Source organism: Alosa sapidissima, chromosome 3 (genome assembly GCF_018492685.1).
Source record: "Alosa sapidissima isolate fAloSap1 chromosome 3, fAloSap1.pri, whole genome shotgun sequence".
Taxonomy (NCBI): domain Eukaryota; kingdom Metazoa; phylum Chordata; class Actinopteri; order Clupeiformes; family Clupeidae; genus Alosa; species Alosa sapidissima.
In genome coordinates this window covers 19417842-19435341 of record NC_055959.1, presented here as the reverse complement: position 1 = coordinate 19435341, position 17500 = coordinate 19417842, and the positions used below count along the sequence as shown (strand labels likewise).

General features: G+C 46.7%; 1 protein-coding gene across 2 annotated transcripts in view; it reads right to left on the bottom strand.

The window, feature by feature from the left end:
- The window catches only part of LOC121704584 (microtubule-associated serine/threonine-protein kinase 1-like), a 40972-nt gene that overhangs the window by 15413 nt on the left and 8059 nt on the right, over positions 1–17500 (bottom strand). For both annotated transcript variants that reach the window (XM_042084914.1, XM_042084915.1), the window contains exons 3-8: positions 7605–7693; positions 5976–6051; positions 4908–4977; positions 2280–2440; positions 1954–2029; positions 471–680 (exon numbers count right to left, since the gene is read on the bottom strand). In XM_042084914.1, the coding sequence (XP_041940848.1) occupies positions 471–680; positions 1954–2029; positions 2280–2440; positions 4908–4977; positions 5976–6051; positions 7605–7693 (682 nt within the window). The remainder of the gene's footprint in view (positions 1–470; positions 681–1953; positions 2030–2279; positions 2441–4907; positions 4978–5975; positions 6052–7604; positions 7694–17500) is intronic.

Here is a 17500-nt window from a genome sequence, read left to right as displayed (position 1 = left end):
ATTGTGCCATTACCATTCATTTACGCTACGAATTTCATTTCTGCTCATATAAAAACAGATCTGTAATCCTGATTAAACAAAAGAAAAAAAATCCCCCTTTTTAATTAAGTTTGAGTGACAATGCAAAATATATATTAAAACTTATATTAAAATATTAAAGGCCTTTAATAAGAATTACAATGACATGTTCATTAGACATTGGGGGGAAATCCTGCACTAACTACAATGTGCAATATCTTTCGCTGGCTAAAGAGACTTAATCATATCCATCAGATCATTCAAGACCCATTATTGGGTCTTATGTGATAGTGTCTGTGGACATATTACTGTGTGTAATGTATGAACATGACATTTGAGCCAGAGGCTGATAGCACATCCTTAGCACATTAACTCCCCCACTGATCATCCCCCCTTTCACTGGCCCATCCAGGAGCATTCTGGGATACGTGTGCCCCATGTGCCCGACTCACGTCGTTGAGCAGCTTCTCCAGGTTCTCCTGGAGCTCGAAGAAGTAAACGGTGGTGATGAGGCCCTCACGCGACTTGGCCAGGCAGTCGCGGGCCAGCTCCACGATCTGGTGGTGGATGAAGCTGAGCACGCCGTCGGCCAGGGGCAGCACGCTCTCGGGGGAGTAGACCTGGATGAAGTCGGCCAGACGCTCCTCCATCTGTGCCGTGGCCTAGGGGGGGGGGAGGGAGGACAAAAGAGAGAAAGAGAGAGAGAGACGGACGGATGGATGGATGGAAGAGAGAGATAATGGAGGCAAGAAAGAAGAGAATATGACATTCAGAAGGATGCTCCATACTTTCTATATTTATCCTGTCATTCATGAAATTATATGGTTCATATGCCACCCCAATGGACTGATCTAAGGACTGGAAATCTAAACCCCATTGGACATTTCCAATACTCCTCCCTTCAGATGGCCTTGAAAAAACCCAACAAGCCCTCAAACCCCCACCTAGTACAGCTTTGCTGCCTCCTCTAATCAACCCCCAGGAGGATTATCAGCCTTCCTCTGACCACAGTCCTGAATCAATATGACCTCATTACCATGGCACCTGTAACGGGAATCCGGCTGCACCCTAGAGGATGCCTGAAGCGTCCATCAACTGACTGGAGTAATCCCTGTTCACCGTGTGGTCAGCGAGACATTGGCCACAAGGTAGAACAGATGGTAACAGGTGCGGGGTGTTGCATGGAAACAGCAGCCAGTTCAGTTGTATGGGAGCCTCTGCCGAAGGTTTAATTCACAGACTCTAACGCCTGAACTGTGTCTGTGCAATACAATTTGTTTCAACGTGCATATTTTTACTTTTCGTGACTTTTAGTACTCAGTGATTTCTCCAGTTAATTTCTCAAGTAAATAGATCAAATCAGAAGCAGCCGGCAGCCACATGAAGGCACCCTGGCTGTGTGTTTAGTCGGGGAGAGACACGGCGGTCAGCTTGAGGCATACTCTATTCTGCAAGGCAAGGGTCAGAAGGGCAGCTGCTCTGGAACATTAGCTCTCAGAAATGCATGTAGTCATTACTCACTCCTCTAACTCAACATCCACTTCAATAAAACATGGGCGAGTCAAACACTGCAAATCATGGGAATATGGTGTGTGTGTGTGTGTGTGTGTGTGTGTGCGTGCGTGCGTGTGTGTGTGTGCACATGCCCATGCCCATGTACATGTATGTGTGTTTGCCTAAGTGTGAGAGTGAGTCTGTGGGACTAGTGCTTAGGTCATTTCCCTTTGGGCAATGTGACTTTTGGGGCTGTTGAAACATCCACGGATGTGTATTTGCAAAGGACACAACATGTGAATGCGTGTGTGCGTGTGTATATGTGTGTGTGTGTGCGTGTGCGTGTGCGTGTGCGTGTGCGTGTGCGTGCGTGTGCGTGTGTGTGGATGTGGGTGTGTATGTGCATGTGTGGATGTGTGTGTGTCCTTGTACGTGACTCACTTTGGGGAAGCGCTCTTTGTACACATGGTTCATCATCACAATCTCGTTGTCGTAGCAGGATGGCGAGCGGCCCGGGCTGGGAAAGAGAGAGATCACAATCACCTTATGAGGACATCTGCTCTGGGTGTGTGTGTGTGTGTGTGTGTGTGTGTGTGTGTATGCGTACATATGTGTGCATGTGTGTGTGCGTGTGTGTGTGTACGTGCTGTATGTACACATAAAAAATGGTCATGTGCGCCTTTATATGAATCAGTGCTTATACAATAAAGGTGAAGTCACTTGCGTACGGTTTGTTTGTGTGTGTGTGTGTGTGTGTATGTCTGTACCTGAGACTACGTGACCGTGGGCGCACATGCGGAGAGCAGCGTCCACCATCGTCATCGGTGATGCTCTCGGTGCTGCCGAAGTGCTTGGAGAGGAAGTGCAGCTCGTCCATGGTGGGCTGGAATGGCAACTGGTGCAGACGCTCCTGAGAGGAGCTGGAAGACTGGAGAGAGAGAGAGATACAGAGACAGAGAGAGGGATAGAGAGAGAGAGAGAGAGGGGGAGAAAGGGAAGGAAGGAGTAACTTTTAAAACAAATCACTTTTTAAAAAGGGTCTGATCCCATCTACACTAACATTATAGCAAAGGAGCACCAAGTTCATAAACACACATCACCAGGTAAACAAAACATTACCCTTATTAAATTGACCACAGACCTTTGCTTAAACACCAATCACACTGAAAATAGTCTGACGCTGGAAAAGAGAGAAGGAGAGAACTTGGAAAAGAGGAGGAAATAACAAAAAGAGACCAAAATGGGGGGGGGGGGGGAATAACAGAGATTGGGAGAGACAGGGGAAACCATAACTGAGAGAGAGAGAGGAGAGAGAGAGAGAGAGAGGAGAGATGAAGGAGGCAGGAGTGAGAGGAAGAAAGGGAGGAGAGAGAGAGATAAACAGAGGGATGGTAAGACAAATGCAATGAAGGGCAGGATGAAAAACAAGGGCAGAGAAAGAGACAGAGGGGGGGAAGGACACACCCTGACAAAGGATGAGAGTCAGGCGGGAAGAAAGAGAGTGAAGGAACGAGAGAGTGACGGAGAGGAAGAGAGAGAGTCTTGCCGGAGCGTGCCTCTGCCAGGCACTCCTGTCATTTGTCACCGTAATAGACTTTCCATTCAGTGGAAGACAACAACAATACGATAATGGATGAGAAACAAACAGTCCATCTTCTGTCTCCAGGGGCGACTATCTCCGAGTGTGACAGCCGCCAGGCTGAAAGCTTCGCCCAGGCCGAGTCACCCACCCCAGCGGGGGTTTCGAGTGAGTAACCCCCCCCCCCGACAGCACCCACCAACACCACTGATGCTCTTAATAAACTACAGAGGAAATGTATCCATGGAGAAGACTACAGTCAAATCAACAGTTAATCCATCACAATCAAGGAACGCCTGACAGCGCAGCCTGTCACAATGACAATGATGAATGACTGCACAGGTACTCTGTTGAGACACGTCCACTCTGTCTATCCGTCTGACCGTCTGTCTGTCTGTCTGTCTGTCTCTGACTGTCTGTCTGTCTGTCTCTGACTGTCTGACCGTCTGTCTGTCTGCCTGTCTGTCTGTCTGTCTATCTGTCTGTCTGACCGTGTGTCTGTCTGTCTGCCTGTCCCCACCTGTCCTGTCTGGTTGCTGAGCGCTGAAGGGTGTAGAGGGAGAGGTGCACTCGATCTCGGTGCACTGGGGACTTCCTGGTCGCTACTCTTTCTGTCATTTGTTTACTCGTCAGGTTTCCTGGTGGGACGCATCAGTGCAGTTCTCCTGAATTTCTTTGTTGGGCGGGAGCACAATCACACTTGTGTCAGGGGACACTTCTGGGGGTGTGGCGAAAGTGATTTTTTCTTCTCATGCTTTAAAAAAGATCCTGACACAATATCATGACATATCTCCTTTGCATAAGCACAGCTGCATGCACACACACACACACACACACACACACACACATACTGTAGCTGCACACAGACACACACACACACACACACGCATGCATGTAGGGAGTAATCTACACAAGCACAGCCATCAGAGACAGTGACAAAGGCAAGACGGATATGCAGATTAAAGGTGACTCATCAGGTACTTTTCCTTCTTCTTCTGAAGTGCTGAATGTTGATCTGTCTTTGTCTTTCCTTCTTCCCTCACTCACACACACATTTTCTCTCTCTCTATCTCTCCCTCCCTCTCCCTCCCTTTCCCCATCTTGATTTCTCTCTCTCTCCATCTCTCGGTCTATTTTTCCTCTTTCCCATCTTGATTTCTCTCTATCCATCTATCTGTCTATTTTTTCTCTCTTTCCTCATCTCTATTTCTCTATCCCTCCTTTCCCTCCACTGGTGCTTGCCCCCATCTCCACTGCCCTCTCCCCCCGGTCCATTCAGAGAGGGTGAGCTCATGTCCCCCTGTCCCTGTGATGGGCTTATGTAATGTGATGAGGGGAGATGTAAAGAGTGTCAAGAGAGCCTCCAGGAAAGAGTGCAGAGTGTGTGTGTGTGTGCGTGTGTGTGTGTGTGTGTGTGTGTGTGTGTGTGTGTGTGTGTGTGTGTGTGTGTGTGTGTGTGTGTGTGTGTGTGTGTGTGTGTGCGTGTGCGTGTGTGTTCTTCAGAGAAAGATTCTTGGTATTGGTATTCTTGGGAAGTATGTGTTCAACTATGCGTATGTCTGTGTCCACTCCTAAAATAAAAAGGGACTATTATTCAACATTCGGAAATATTTCCTGTCCTTTGGTCTAAAGCGTGGTGTCCACCTTAAGAGGCAGAGCTACAGTCATAGGCTTCCACAGACCATTAATAATCAACTCTGATTCGCCTCTCATACAGCAACACATTTGCATGCGGTGCAAGTCCATGGGAACCTGTCATACACATCAGTGCACCATTACGGAAGCACATCATTTGCATAAAGTGGCTAACAAGTACCGTAGAGCTGGGGGTGTTGGTTCCGTATCCAGAGGAAGGGAGAGAAGCCAGGGACCACCGGCGTCCATCCCTATTCAGAGGAGAGAGAGAGAGAGAGAGAGAGAGAGAGAGAGATAAAGTGTAAAAGAAGAGAAGGGAGGAGAGAAGATAAAAAAGATAAAAAGGATGAGTTCTATCACTGATAGTATTCCTGAAAGCAGTGAAACCAGTGAACCCTGCCCTGCTACATTATGTATGTATTGATCATCACTGGCTCCACAAATTCTACCTGACAAAGACCCGACAGCATGACTAATTATGATGAAAGCAGCAATACCCCCCCCCCTTCCCCCCTCGTTTCCCCACTCATTCCTGGTGTGTCCAAATGCCTCCATTGCTCTTTCTCAGGCACACTTGTTCACACGCTGTGACCGATGTGTGGACATGGCTACACTGGGAGAGGAGAGGACCCCTGTGAGTACACAGACCCTCTCTGCAGTGTGGTGCGCTCTGAGTCACTTTTCCTCTACTCTCCAGATAAGCTGAGCTGAACAGGCAAGCTGTGGTTACCATCAGCTGTGTGTGTGTGTGTGTGTGTGTGTGGGGGGGGGGGGGGGGTTGGTAAGGGAGGGCTGGATCAGGACTGGCAGAGCTGAGCTCAGATCTCCAGATGGAGCTGGTGAAAGTAGGCCAATGAGAAGTAATGACGAAGCTCACTCCCCCAGCCCCCCCAAGCGAATGGCAGACTGACTGACCGAAGTGGGGCTGAGGTTGAAGCCAGGCACAATGCACTCACATCAACACGCCTACATAGTGCATTTAATTACACGTGTGCAATAAGTACAGTACATAATAAGTTATGCAGCAGCTGGAAATGCAAATACAAATATGTGCATTGACATAGATTTTTTAGGCCAACATTATCAGCAACACACATGCACTCATGCATTCTTAAGGTAGAAAAAGACACCCTTTATTGACTGACCAACTGTCCAGCTAAGAGAGTTTTACATGCCTATTGTTTTCAACCGGGTCCTCTTCTAGCATAATAACGATGTAATCACTACAGTGAGAACTGAAGGTCTTTACCGTCTGGACGAGGCGAAAGAGAAGTGGGCGGGGGTGCCGGGGGAGAAGTTGCGCGGGCTGTCCAGGGGGCTGCTTCCTGTGGACACAACAGTAATAAACAATCGTGATGTATTAACGACGCAGTCCGAGGCCGCTCACAGAGGTGCTGCATGCTGACAAACAGCAGACTGTGCATGTCTTGTGCCTGAGTCAGCAAGGGTCGGCGCATGCAGACATAACCCAGAAGGAAGGCCGAGAGGAAGGTCACTTTCCTGGAAACATGCAAATAGAAACCAGCCCCAGTGTTTCTAATGTCTCCACATCTCATGGAACTCCTTCAGAGTAGGTTCTGTATGTACTGAACACACATTTAAACACTTTTGTTTTTGCTCCTGTTTTTCATGAATTGAAGTAAAATATGTACAATTTCTTTCATACACATAAAATACTTATTTCTCTTAATTTTTGTTCACAGATTTGTTAAAAATCTGTGTTAGTGAGTGAGAGACACTCCCGCCAAGATAGTCTATCATATACGTGACATATCAAAAGATGCTGATTAGCATGATTATTGCACAGATTTGCCCAGATCACAATAATAGGCCACTGAAATGTGCTATTTTATCACAAAACACAATGCCATTGATCTCCACATTGACATTTTGAGGGAGAGTGCAACTTGCATGCTGACTGCAAGAGTATCCACTAGAGCTGTTGCCCATGAACTGAATGTGATGTGCTCAGTAATAAAGCATTTACCAAATTTGCAAACAAATACACTTTGTAAGCATAGAAGTCTTTTAATTCAACTCATGAGAAATAGGGGTGAAAATATATGTGTTCATGTGCTGTTATTTACTGTTTGCATGCTCTATTATATCAGTGTAAGGCACAAAACAGTGTATTGTACGCAATATGGTACTTGCATTGCTGGTCATGCTATGCAAACTTATTTACACCAGTTACAAGTCCACTCTTCCTTTTGAGAGTTTCATATCTCCGAGGAAATGTTGTTAGGGACAAGGACAAGGTATCTATTTGGTAGAGTTAAGATTCTAGTGTCTACTAGGGTGACGATTAAACTTCACTGGCAAATGCATACTCTTCATAGTTAAAATGTTGAACTATTTTGAACGGTATTAATCATAATCGGACACTATTCACCTTATTCCGCGCGCAAACATGGGGGCGCTAGCTTTGCCCACATTGTCTCCGAACTTCCGATTGAGCAGTACATCCATTGCGATACATTGAGATAGCAGAGCTCTATCGAGATGACTGGCATCATATATTATGGGTCATCCTAAAGTTAGGAACATTTATTTAGGATTTTGGTGACTTAAGACATTTCTGTTATACAGCTTTCCTATCTGAAGTTAGGAAAAAACTGACTTTGGAGCGGCTGTTCTGTAGATAGCCTCTCTATCCTCTTCTGCCGTGTTATCCCAATGAAGCTAACTAGACGTAGCTAGCCGACCGGAAGTTTAAAGACAACGTGGAATTTAAAAAAATGGGCGGGGCTGAATAAGGTGAATAACACTACACAACATTGGATACTATAAAGTGTACTTCCAAGGGGTCTGTTCCTGTGTGGCCACGTCTTTGTGCAGGCCAGCAGGGAGCCTGTGAGAGGCCCTGTTCTGTACTCACCCAGGTGGCCGGGCAGGGGAGAGTGAGGGCGTGGCAGTGTGGGGGAGGTGGTCGTGAGGATTAGACTCTTCCTGTTACTACTGCGGCAGCTGGAGGGAGTACACACACACACACACACACACACACACACGCAGAGAAAGAGAGAGAAAGAAAGAGAGAGAGAGAGAGAGAGAGATGCACAAACATGCAGAAAGGGAGAGAGAGAGGAGATCACCATCAGTATATGGCATAAAAAACATCCTACAGACTCCAATAACCATTTAACCAAACACTTCTATAAATTCAGGAAATGCACACTCTCTGACATCATACCAATGCTTTGTGATATATGATGATGAGCAGAAATATCAGACGACCATACTGCAAACACATGCACACACACGCATCCACTCACACACCCACACACACCCACACACACACACTCAATTTTGTAATCCATATGGTCTGGCTTCACGCCCATGTCCACAGGCACTTGTGCAAGTCCAGCAGTTCTAAAGCTTACAGTAAGCAAGTCAGCTGAGGAGGTTCCCCACTAGTTGCACAAACTAAGAAAGTGGTGAGTAATGATTGTTTGTCACTAACTGTTACATGATAAATCTGTCTGTCTAAGTGTGTGTACATGTGTGTGTATGCAGGTGTGCTTGTATGTGTATAGTATGAGTGTTTAAGAGTGTCTTTGTGTCTTTCTGAGTGTGTGTGAGTGAGTGAGTGTGAGTGTGTGTGTGTGTGTGTGTGTGTGTGTGTGTGGTCTGCATGTGTGTGTGTGTGTGTGTGTGTGTGTGTGTGTGTATGTGTGTGTGTGTGTGTGTGTGTGTGTGTGTGTGTGTATGTGTTGTGTGTTGTGTGTATAATACACGTGAGTGTCCAGGATCCGCTCAGCTGAGCTGCATGCCTCAGGATTGTGGTGATAAAGAAAATTCAATTTCCTCAGCCATCAATCCCCAGCAGCCTCCTCTCTCCCCTCACGCCAGATAAGAGGGATGCATAGGAGGACAGAGTCAGAGACAGAGAGAGAGAGAGAGAGAGAGAGAGAGAGAGAGAGAGAGAGAGAGAGAGAGAGGCAAGAAGAGAGAGTGAGATTATTATGAACCAGTACAGAGTGCCGTAAGAGGAGCGCAGTGTCTCACTCCCCATCCTCCTCTGTGCCCTCCCAGCAGGAGACCAGGCTGGATGGCTGTGGCTATGCACCAGTGCTTAGCTGCAGTAAACGCAATGTACAGCTCTTAAGAGTGAATGTGTATGAGTAGATAATACCATTAAAACTTCCCTTTCCTACTCACACATATGGATCCAAGATCCACATATGTCCTTAATGGAACCCCCCACACAAATATACACACAGACACACACACACACACACACACACACACACACACACACACACACACACACACACACACACAAACTTATATGTACACACCAAAACACAAACACACATATATGTGAAAATCTTGCATATACACACCAAAATATAAAGACACAAATGCCAGTAATGCACTAAACACTTGAGGACATGAAGAAACTAAAAAATGTTATATACAAAGGCATACACTGACACCAAACAATGACACCAACATAGACATACTGTAAATCTGTTTAACATGTTTACATTCTCCAAACCAACAGATATGCACGGTTAAATAAACTCATTTATGAATGGGGATGTGTGAGAGATTAGAATGTAATTTAGACTAATGGGAAAAGCATGGGACGGTGACATGAGTCAATGATGCATAGTTACGCGGTCAGTCCTCATCATGGTCATCCCATCTCTCTCTCTCTCTCTCTCTCTCTCTCTCTCTCTCTCCTCTCTCATCATGGTCATCCCATCTCTCTCTCTCCCTCTCTCCTTGTCTCTCTCTCTCTCTCTTTCTCTCTCCCGTTCATTACCTCGCGACCCCTACACTACATCCCATCAGTGGGGATGTCCTCGTCCAATAACACTGAAGAGTGTTATGGTGCAACTCGTTTTGTGTCAGTGTGGATCCTCTGTATCATTTTTCACTGCAGTGATCAGGTCCATGTATGAATCCCCTCCAAGTAACCAGGACTCAGTAATTAACAACAAGAAACATCAAATGCTTTTGCAAAGAGAATACGAATACAAGAGAGAAAGAAGAAGAAGAAGAAGAAGAAGAGTGAGAGAGAGAGACAAAGGGATGGAGAGACACACAGAGACAAAGAACAAGGGAAGGTGCACTGTACACAGGGGACATAGTCCCAAAACAGAAATGACATAGGTCCAATAAGCTGGTACATGGAGAGTGGAGGGAGTCAAAGGAAAACATGAACGAGGGAGAGAGAAAAAGAGAGCAAGGAAAGAAAGAAGGGGAGGGCTCCGGAGAGGCCGTGCTGTTTCTCCTACTGGTGGAGCAGCCACTGAGTCAGTCTCACACCACCTCCATCTCTGTCGCTAAGCAGAGCCAGAGAGGGCGGGCTCAGTGGCTCCACCAATGGGGCTGCCTGTTTTTGTTCCCATTCTGCCATGTGCTTCAACCGCCGGCCAATGGGAGAGCCTGAGCCTCTTTCTCGACTGGGAGAAGTGCTTTCAAACACTCTGTGATCCCATTAGGCACCCTCTCCTGAAGAGCACTTCCAGACAGGTGCACTCACACTCTCTACACACACACACACACACACACACACACACACACACACACACACACACACACACACACACACACACACACACACACACACACACACACACACACACACTCTCTACACACACTCACTTCACACACACTCACTTCACAGGCACACGAAAAGCGAAGCCTCTTATGTACAGGAACATACATGTCTTACCAGGGACTGAAGAGAGGGAACAGAGAGAGAGAAAGAGAGACAGGGAGAGAGTGAACAGAGAGAAAGAGAGAGAGATGATGAGAATTCTTAAGGAGAGTCTGAGTCAGAATAATACACTTGAGAGCGATGACAGAAGGAGAAGGGGAAGAGAGAGACAGAGACAGAGAAGAGGTAGAAAATAACGACAGGCACGCAAATAAAGCACAAAGTGGAGAGAAAGCGAGAGGGGAGAATTGAGAGAGAAGTGGAGAGGAACTGGAAGAGAGGGGGAAGTGCAACTTCTATGAATAAACAACGGCACTGGCAGTCCACAAAGACACACCAAAGCGACGATAACTCAATTCTTTCTAAAGTGAAAAAAGACATTTTATGTTGTCAAGGGAGAATTTCAAAGGAACATCATATCTGAGATTCATGAAACATTCATAAGATTGTAACACTGAACTCAGCAAACAATACAATCTCAGGGAGATGTGCGCAGAATTTTGGAAGGTCAGTGTTTTGTATGCCCCACTTTCATTCCTCACAGGCATAGGGTTCTGGAGCTCTCTCAAAGTTCCATACTGCCTCTATACAGGAAACAGCACTTACATTTAGGACATTTAATGAACAAAAGGAGGCATATTTAGGATATGTTTTTAAATGAAGGCAGTTAATGACGCTCCCAGTCACACATTCTGTATTTTGAAGTCATACAGTTGATTGCAATTATAATTATTTACAGTTATAACCGAAATACTGTGGTTAAGTTTTGCATTAATGTTGCATTTAGACCAAGAACAAGTAAAAGAGAAAATTAAGACAAAATATGAGAAAATATATTCATAACAGAATGCTGTTAGTACTAATTGTGTCTTCTTCTACAGCAAAATAATCAAATCGATGACGACTTATCAGACACAAATTGAATGCACGCATAGACAACATCTAATTCACTGATAGAAGAAGGATGTATTTTGTGTTTGACTCATGTTTTTGGGGCCTTCAATTCTCTATGGGACCAGTGTCATAACAGGCCGTCTGGGGCTGCCTGGATCCTGCAGGGGGTGATTATTATTACGGCTGTCTAATTAAGCCGCTGTGCGATGGGCGGTCTTGGAAAAGCGTCAGAGACGGTTTCGCTTCACCACAAAACAACCCACAATAACCGCCAGCCGCCCGATTCACATGGAGACGGAGGATGACGCGGTGCCGATGGCAGCAGCGGCGGCGATTCCCACTTGACGGGAACGCTGCTTCAGATGCCTTTCATCACCGACTTAATTGCTTCTACAGACTGACGCGGTTCACTCAGGGGCGAAGCGAATGATCAAAAGCCCTCGATGAGAGACAGGGAGAGAGGGAGACAGGGAACGATAAAAAGTACACAGAGAAGAGTGAAAGAGAGGGATAGGGAGAAAAGGAAGAGGAGAGAGCCTGAGTGCTTCAAGCCAACCTGACAGAGATTAGTAAAGAACAGAAACCAGCACTTAGTCTCAGTGACATGACCAATCAATATGCCGGACTCAGAGAGCACTCAAATGTCCAGGCAGACACTCAGTATCCATTCACTATCACTGGAAACCCTCTCTTGAAACAGGAAACAGGATAGGTGGTTTTGTTTCGCTTGATTATCAATGCTGTCTGAAATTCTTTGTTTCTGGGTTCCTATGTGCGTGTGTGTGTGTGTGTGTGTGTGTGTGTGTGTGTGTGTGTGTGTGTGTGTGTGTGTGTGTGTGTGTGTGTGTGTGTCTGTACAGGTCATCTGGGTGAAGTCACACTGGCCCACCAAGGCTGCCCTGGCCAACGATGAGTGGCCTCCCTCTGACATTTCCCAAATGCCCAGGGGCTTCTCACTCAGCGAGATACAATGCATGAAAAGATGAGGGGAACAAAGTGACTGCAAAAAATGGAGAGAGAGAGAGAGAGAGAGAAAGAGAAAAACAGAGGGAGAGAGACAGGAGGGGAGCGATGTTTTCTGCTCTTGTGGGAGCAAAGTAAACATGCCCCAGTTCTTTCACGGCTGATATAAACATGATGGCCACACACAAGCACACACGCACACACACACACACACACACACACACACACACACACACACACACACCGATGAGAGATGAGAGAAATGGAGATGGCGAAGCCAGCAGAGATAAAGCGTGATTACCATCTCCCAAGTCAAAGCAAAGCGTGAGTTTGACACTTCACAACACCAAAGGGTGAATAATAATAACACTCATGGCTCATTAGGACATAAATAACCCTTGTGCAGCCTTGGACCACACAATTAGAATATGTGTGTGTGTGTGTGTGTGTGTGTGTGTGTGTGTGTGTGTGTGTGTGTGCCTGCGTGTGTGTGTGTGTGTGTGTGTGTGTGTGTGTGTGTGAGTGTGTGTGTGAGTGTGTGTGTGTGTGTGTGTGTGTGTGTGTGTGTGTGTGTGTGTGTGTGAGTGTGTGTGTGAGTGTGTGTGTGTGTGTCTATGTGTGTGTGCCTGCGTGTGTGTGTGTTTGTGCTCGTGTGTGCGTGTGTCTGTGTGTGTGTCTGTGTGTGTGTCTGTGTGTGTGTGTGTGTGTGTGTGTGTGTGTGTGTGTGTGTGTGTGTGTGTGTGTGCGTGTGTGTGTGCATGCATGAGACAGAGAGAGGGAAGCCGAGAGGAAAATGGGGTATAGGAGAGACAAACAAGAACTAGAAAGGGGGGTGCAGTGGATAATAAATTGGTGAAGAGACAAATAGCAAACTTGGAAAGAACGAAGGATGGTTGAAGGTGGAGAAAGGAAGAGTGAGAGAATGGGGGGAAGAAAAATGGAGAGTAGGCGAGCAAGAGCAGGTGACCGCAAAAAGCAAGGGATTAGTGAAAGTGGTGGTAGAAGACCGACCAGCATGAGTAACGGGCAGGTTGGTCCAGAAGAGGATGGATGGGCGGAGAGCACAAAAAGTGTGAATGAGACAGAGACAGGTAGAGAGAAAGAGAGCAGTGTCCAGGGGACAAGGTGGAGGGGGGTTATGCATAAAGCTCGGGTCACATGACTGCTTGTTGCTATGCAGCATGCCACGTGGGGGAGGCACAGATAAGAGTTGAAATATACAAGAGCTTGGCAGAAGCCGTGGCAAAGTCAGATGAAGTTTATCTGTGCCGCGCTGCAACGACAAAGAATGAAGCGCAGACAAAAAGAGAAGAAAGACAGAGCTAGAGAGAGAGAGAGAGAGAGAGAGAGAGAGAGGGAGGGAGGGAGAGAGAGACGGAGAGGGGGGAGTGTGGTGAAAGGGGAAGAAAGGACTGAAGAATGGTGGGATTAAAACTTTGCTTTTGACTCATCTGAAGCCCCCTTACTGATCTCCCCACCATCCTGACTCCTGAGCTGCAGCTGAGTGCCCTCGAGTGTGTCACACTGTCCTCTCCTCCCCTCCCCTCTCCTCTCCTCTTTCACTCTTCCCCCACCTACTATTTTCAATCCCCTCATTTCTCTCTCTCTCTCTCTCTCTTTATCTTTCAATGCGGTCCCTTGAAATGGTGAAATATAATCTGGGGTGTATACAGCCATGCTGAGTCCACACAGTCACAAACACACACCTGCTCTCTTCACACACCTTACAACATTATACTGTCTAAGTGCCCACAACCACAAAGATACACACACACACACACACACACACACACACACACACACACACACACACACACGCACACACACACAAATATACCTATAACATTATACTGTCTAAGTACACACAATTACACAGACACACTCACACTAGTACACACACACACACACACACACACACACACACACACACACACACACACACAAATATACCTATAACATTATACTGTCTAAGTACACACAATTACACAGACACACTCACACTAGTACACACACACACACACACACACACACACAAATATACCTATAACATACTGTCTAAGTACACACAATTACACAGACACACTCACACTAGTACACACACACACACACACACACACACACACACACACACACACAAATATACCTATAACATTATACTGTCTAAGTACACACAATTACACAGACACACTCACACTAGTACACACACACACACACACACACACACACACACAAATATACCTATAACATTATACTGTCTAAGTACACACAATTACACAGACACACTCCCACTAGTAAACACACACACACACACACACACACACACACACACACACACACACACACACACACACACACCTATAACATTATACCTTCTAAGTGCGCACAACCACAGACACACTCACACTAGTACACAGACCAACACACACACACACACACACACACAAACACACACACACACACACCTATAACTATACTATACTAGTGTACACACACACACACACACACACACACACACACACACACACGCACACACCTATAACATTATACCTTCTAAGCGCACACAACCACAAAGATACACTCACACACACACACACACACACTGTAATATATGGCCACTGTAATGCATACATACATGCATATAAATGTACAATACAAATAAGCTGTATTGTACATGCCCCCCCCCCCCCCCCCCCCCCCCAGCCTCACTCGCTCAATGGCTGTGCATTGTAACTGTAATTGGTTTGACACCATTATCACACACACACTCTCAGAGTGTACTTGAGAGATGTCACCTTCCAGCCTATTCAATTATCTGCAGGGTCACCACCCGCCTTTTTATGCAGTTGTCAATACGTTATCTGCCCAAGGGCAACAAACCACATTGAGATTGATTTTCTCCCCTCTCAGATAAGATTCAGCAAAACGGGCGAGAGCGACACACCTTTCTTTTTTTAAAGCTACGCGAGACGCGCTAGGCTAGTGAGAGATCTGAGCTAATTGAGAACCAGGCTGGAGCAGCCCAGGGCCTGCAGGTACAGAGGCCCAGAGAGGCTAGTGCTGCTGCGGAGTGAGGGAGGGAGAGAGGTGCCTTCACTGACCCTGGGTCTACGGGGTTGAGAGGGACGGGGACTGTGTGGGGGAGGATGATGACCCTCAGTTGCACTGCGACTTGACACGGGGTCAGTGTCAAGGCAATTGCGCCGGGAATCAAAGGCTTCGCGTAAACCCATTACCACCAATCCCGGCCTGGCCACCAAGGACCTCTTCAGGAGTGAGAGGGAGAGATAGAGAGACAAAAAGAGGGAGGTAGAGGGAGAGAGAGAGGGAGGTGGAGGGAGAGAGAGAGGGAGGAGGGAGGCTTCAAAAGCCCACAAGCCATTAAGTGGCAAATGTAAGGGCATTAGGTAGATTGTGTTGAACACCACAGAGGGATACATCCCTCAATGTATTCTTGTATAGCGCAAGAATACATTATCACAGGCTTTCAACAAAATCTCCCTCTATACCTATTCCATCTATCTATCTATCTATCTATCTATCTATCTTTGTCTGTGTGTGCACAAATATGCATGTTTGAACGTATATTCATTGCAATTGCACATGTGTGTTTCTGTATGTGTACGTGTGATTGTCTGTGTATGTATGAATGTATGTGTGTGTGTGTGTGTGTGTGTGTGTGTGTGTGTGTGTGAGTTTGTGTTCTGAGACTACATCTGAGCTCTGTCTCCATGGAAGCTGTGGTAAGATTGTTCACTCTCATTACACACACACACACACACACACACACACAAGTTTTATCTCTTCTACTCCCATTCGCTGGATTAATGCAGCATCTCCCTTGGCACAGAGGCTCACACACATTTGCCGTGAAGAGCATGACATATGCACACACTGCCTAGCGGAGAGGACAGAGGAGTCCAGACATGCACATGTGTATGTATGTGAGAGTGTGTGTAAGACTGAGAGAAAGTCTGTGTGATGGTGTGTGTATGTGTGTGTGTGTGAGAATGAGAAAAAGTCTGTGTGTCGGTGTGTGTGTGTGTGTGTGTGTGTGTGTGTGTGTGTGGGCGGGGGGGGGGGGGCTGTATTTATCTCAGTCTGTCATCTCCTTTTTCATCCAGCTGAGTACGAGCAGGTCAGAGACCGGTCGAAAGACAGCAGGAGAAAGAGAAACCAAGAGAGAGAGAGAGAGAAAGAGATAGAGACCAAAATAGACAGAGAGAGAAAGAAGGAGAGAGAGGTAGAGCGAGAGAAAAAAAAGAGATGGAACAGAAACAAGAGCGAGAGGCCGTTGTTTGTGTCCTCACATCATGTAACTGGCCCCATGGTGACATGGATCATGGGAGGAGGATGAGGGGAGGAAAATCCTCTAGAGTCGGAGCCGCTTGCCAGATGAATGTTTCCATGCTAATCCCAGACATCAATGAAGCACACCCACTTGGATCCCTAAATCACTCTACCTTACAATACACAGGAGCTCCTCGCATTAAGAAGAAAACACCCACAAAATACCTACCTCATCACCACAGTGCCCGGATATTCATCTACAATTAGAGGATACTGACAAAATTGTCGTCACTACAGGCTATGGCTGTGGTGAAATAATATTTAGGGACATTATATGCACTGAAAGACAAGTGTTAGCCTACCTTACAGACAGTCTGACTGTAAACCACAAAGAAGGTGAGAGCACTAGCAGTGCAGCAAGTCAAATGTCCAGGTGCTTGGGGAATGCTTGTTCTTTATCAGGTAGGAGTGGGGAAAGAGGAGGAGTTCCAGTTCTCTGGTCAGCTGTTCCAGAACTCTCCAGCCCTGCCGCACTCAGGCCCAGCCCAGCCCAGTCAGCCATTTGTTTGAGCAGAGGGCAGTCCGGGGCGTGACATCGTCTCGCAGCTTCCAATCTCTGACTGGAGCTCTAGAGGTGCTGACTGACCAATCTTACAGTCCTGCCACGCGTCTTGTTGATCCTAAGCCTCCTGGGTATGCACCCATCACCGCATAGCATTACTGTTCACCATTTTAAATATCAGTCCACTGCAACTCTAATGTTACTCCAGGTAAAGATGAAGCACACGTGTGTGTGTGTGTGTGTGTGTGTGTGTGTGTGTGTGTGTGTGTGTGTGTGTGTGTGTGTGTGTGTGTGTGAGGAAGCAGACGGGTCCAGCCCAGCGTGAGTGTGAGTGGTGTGAAAACATAAGCAGCTGGGAGCAAAGAGCTGACAGGCATGAAACAGCAGGATCGCACCCAAA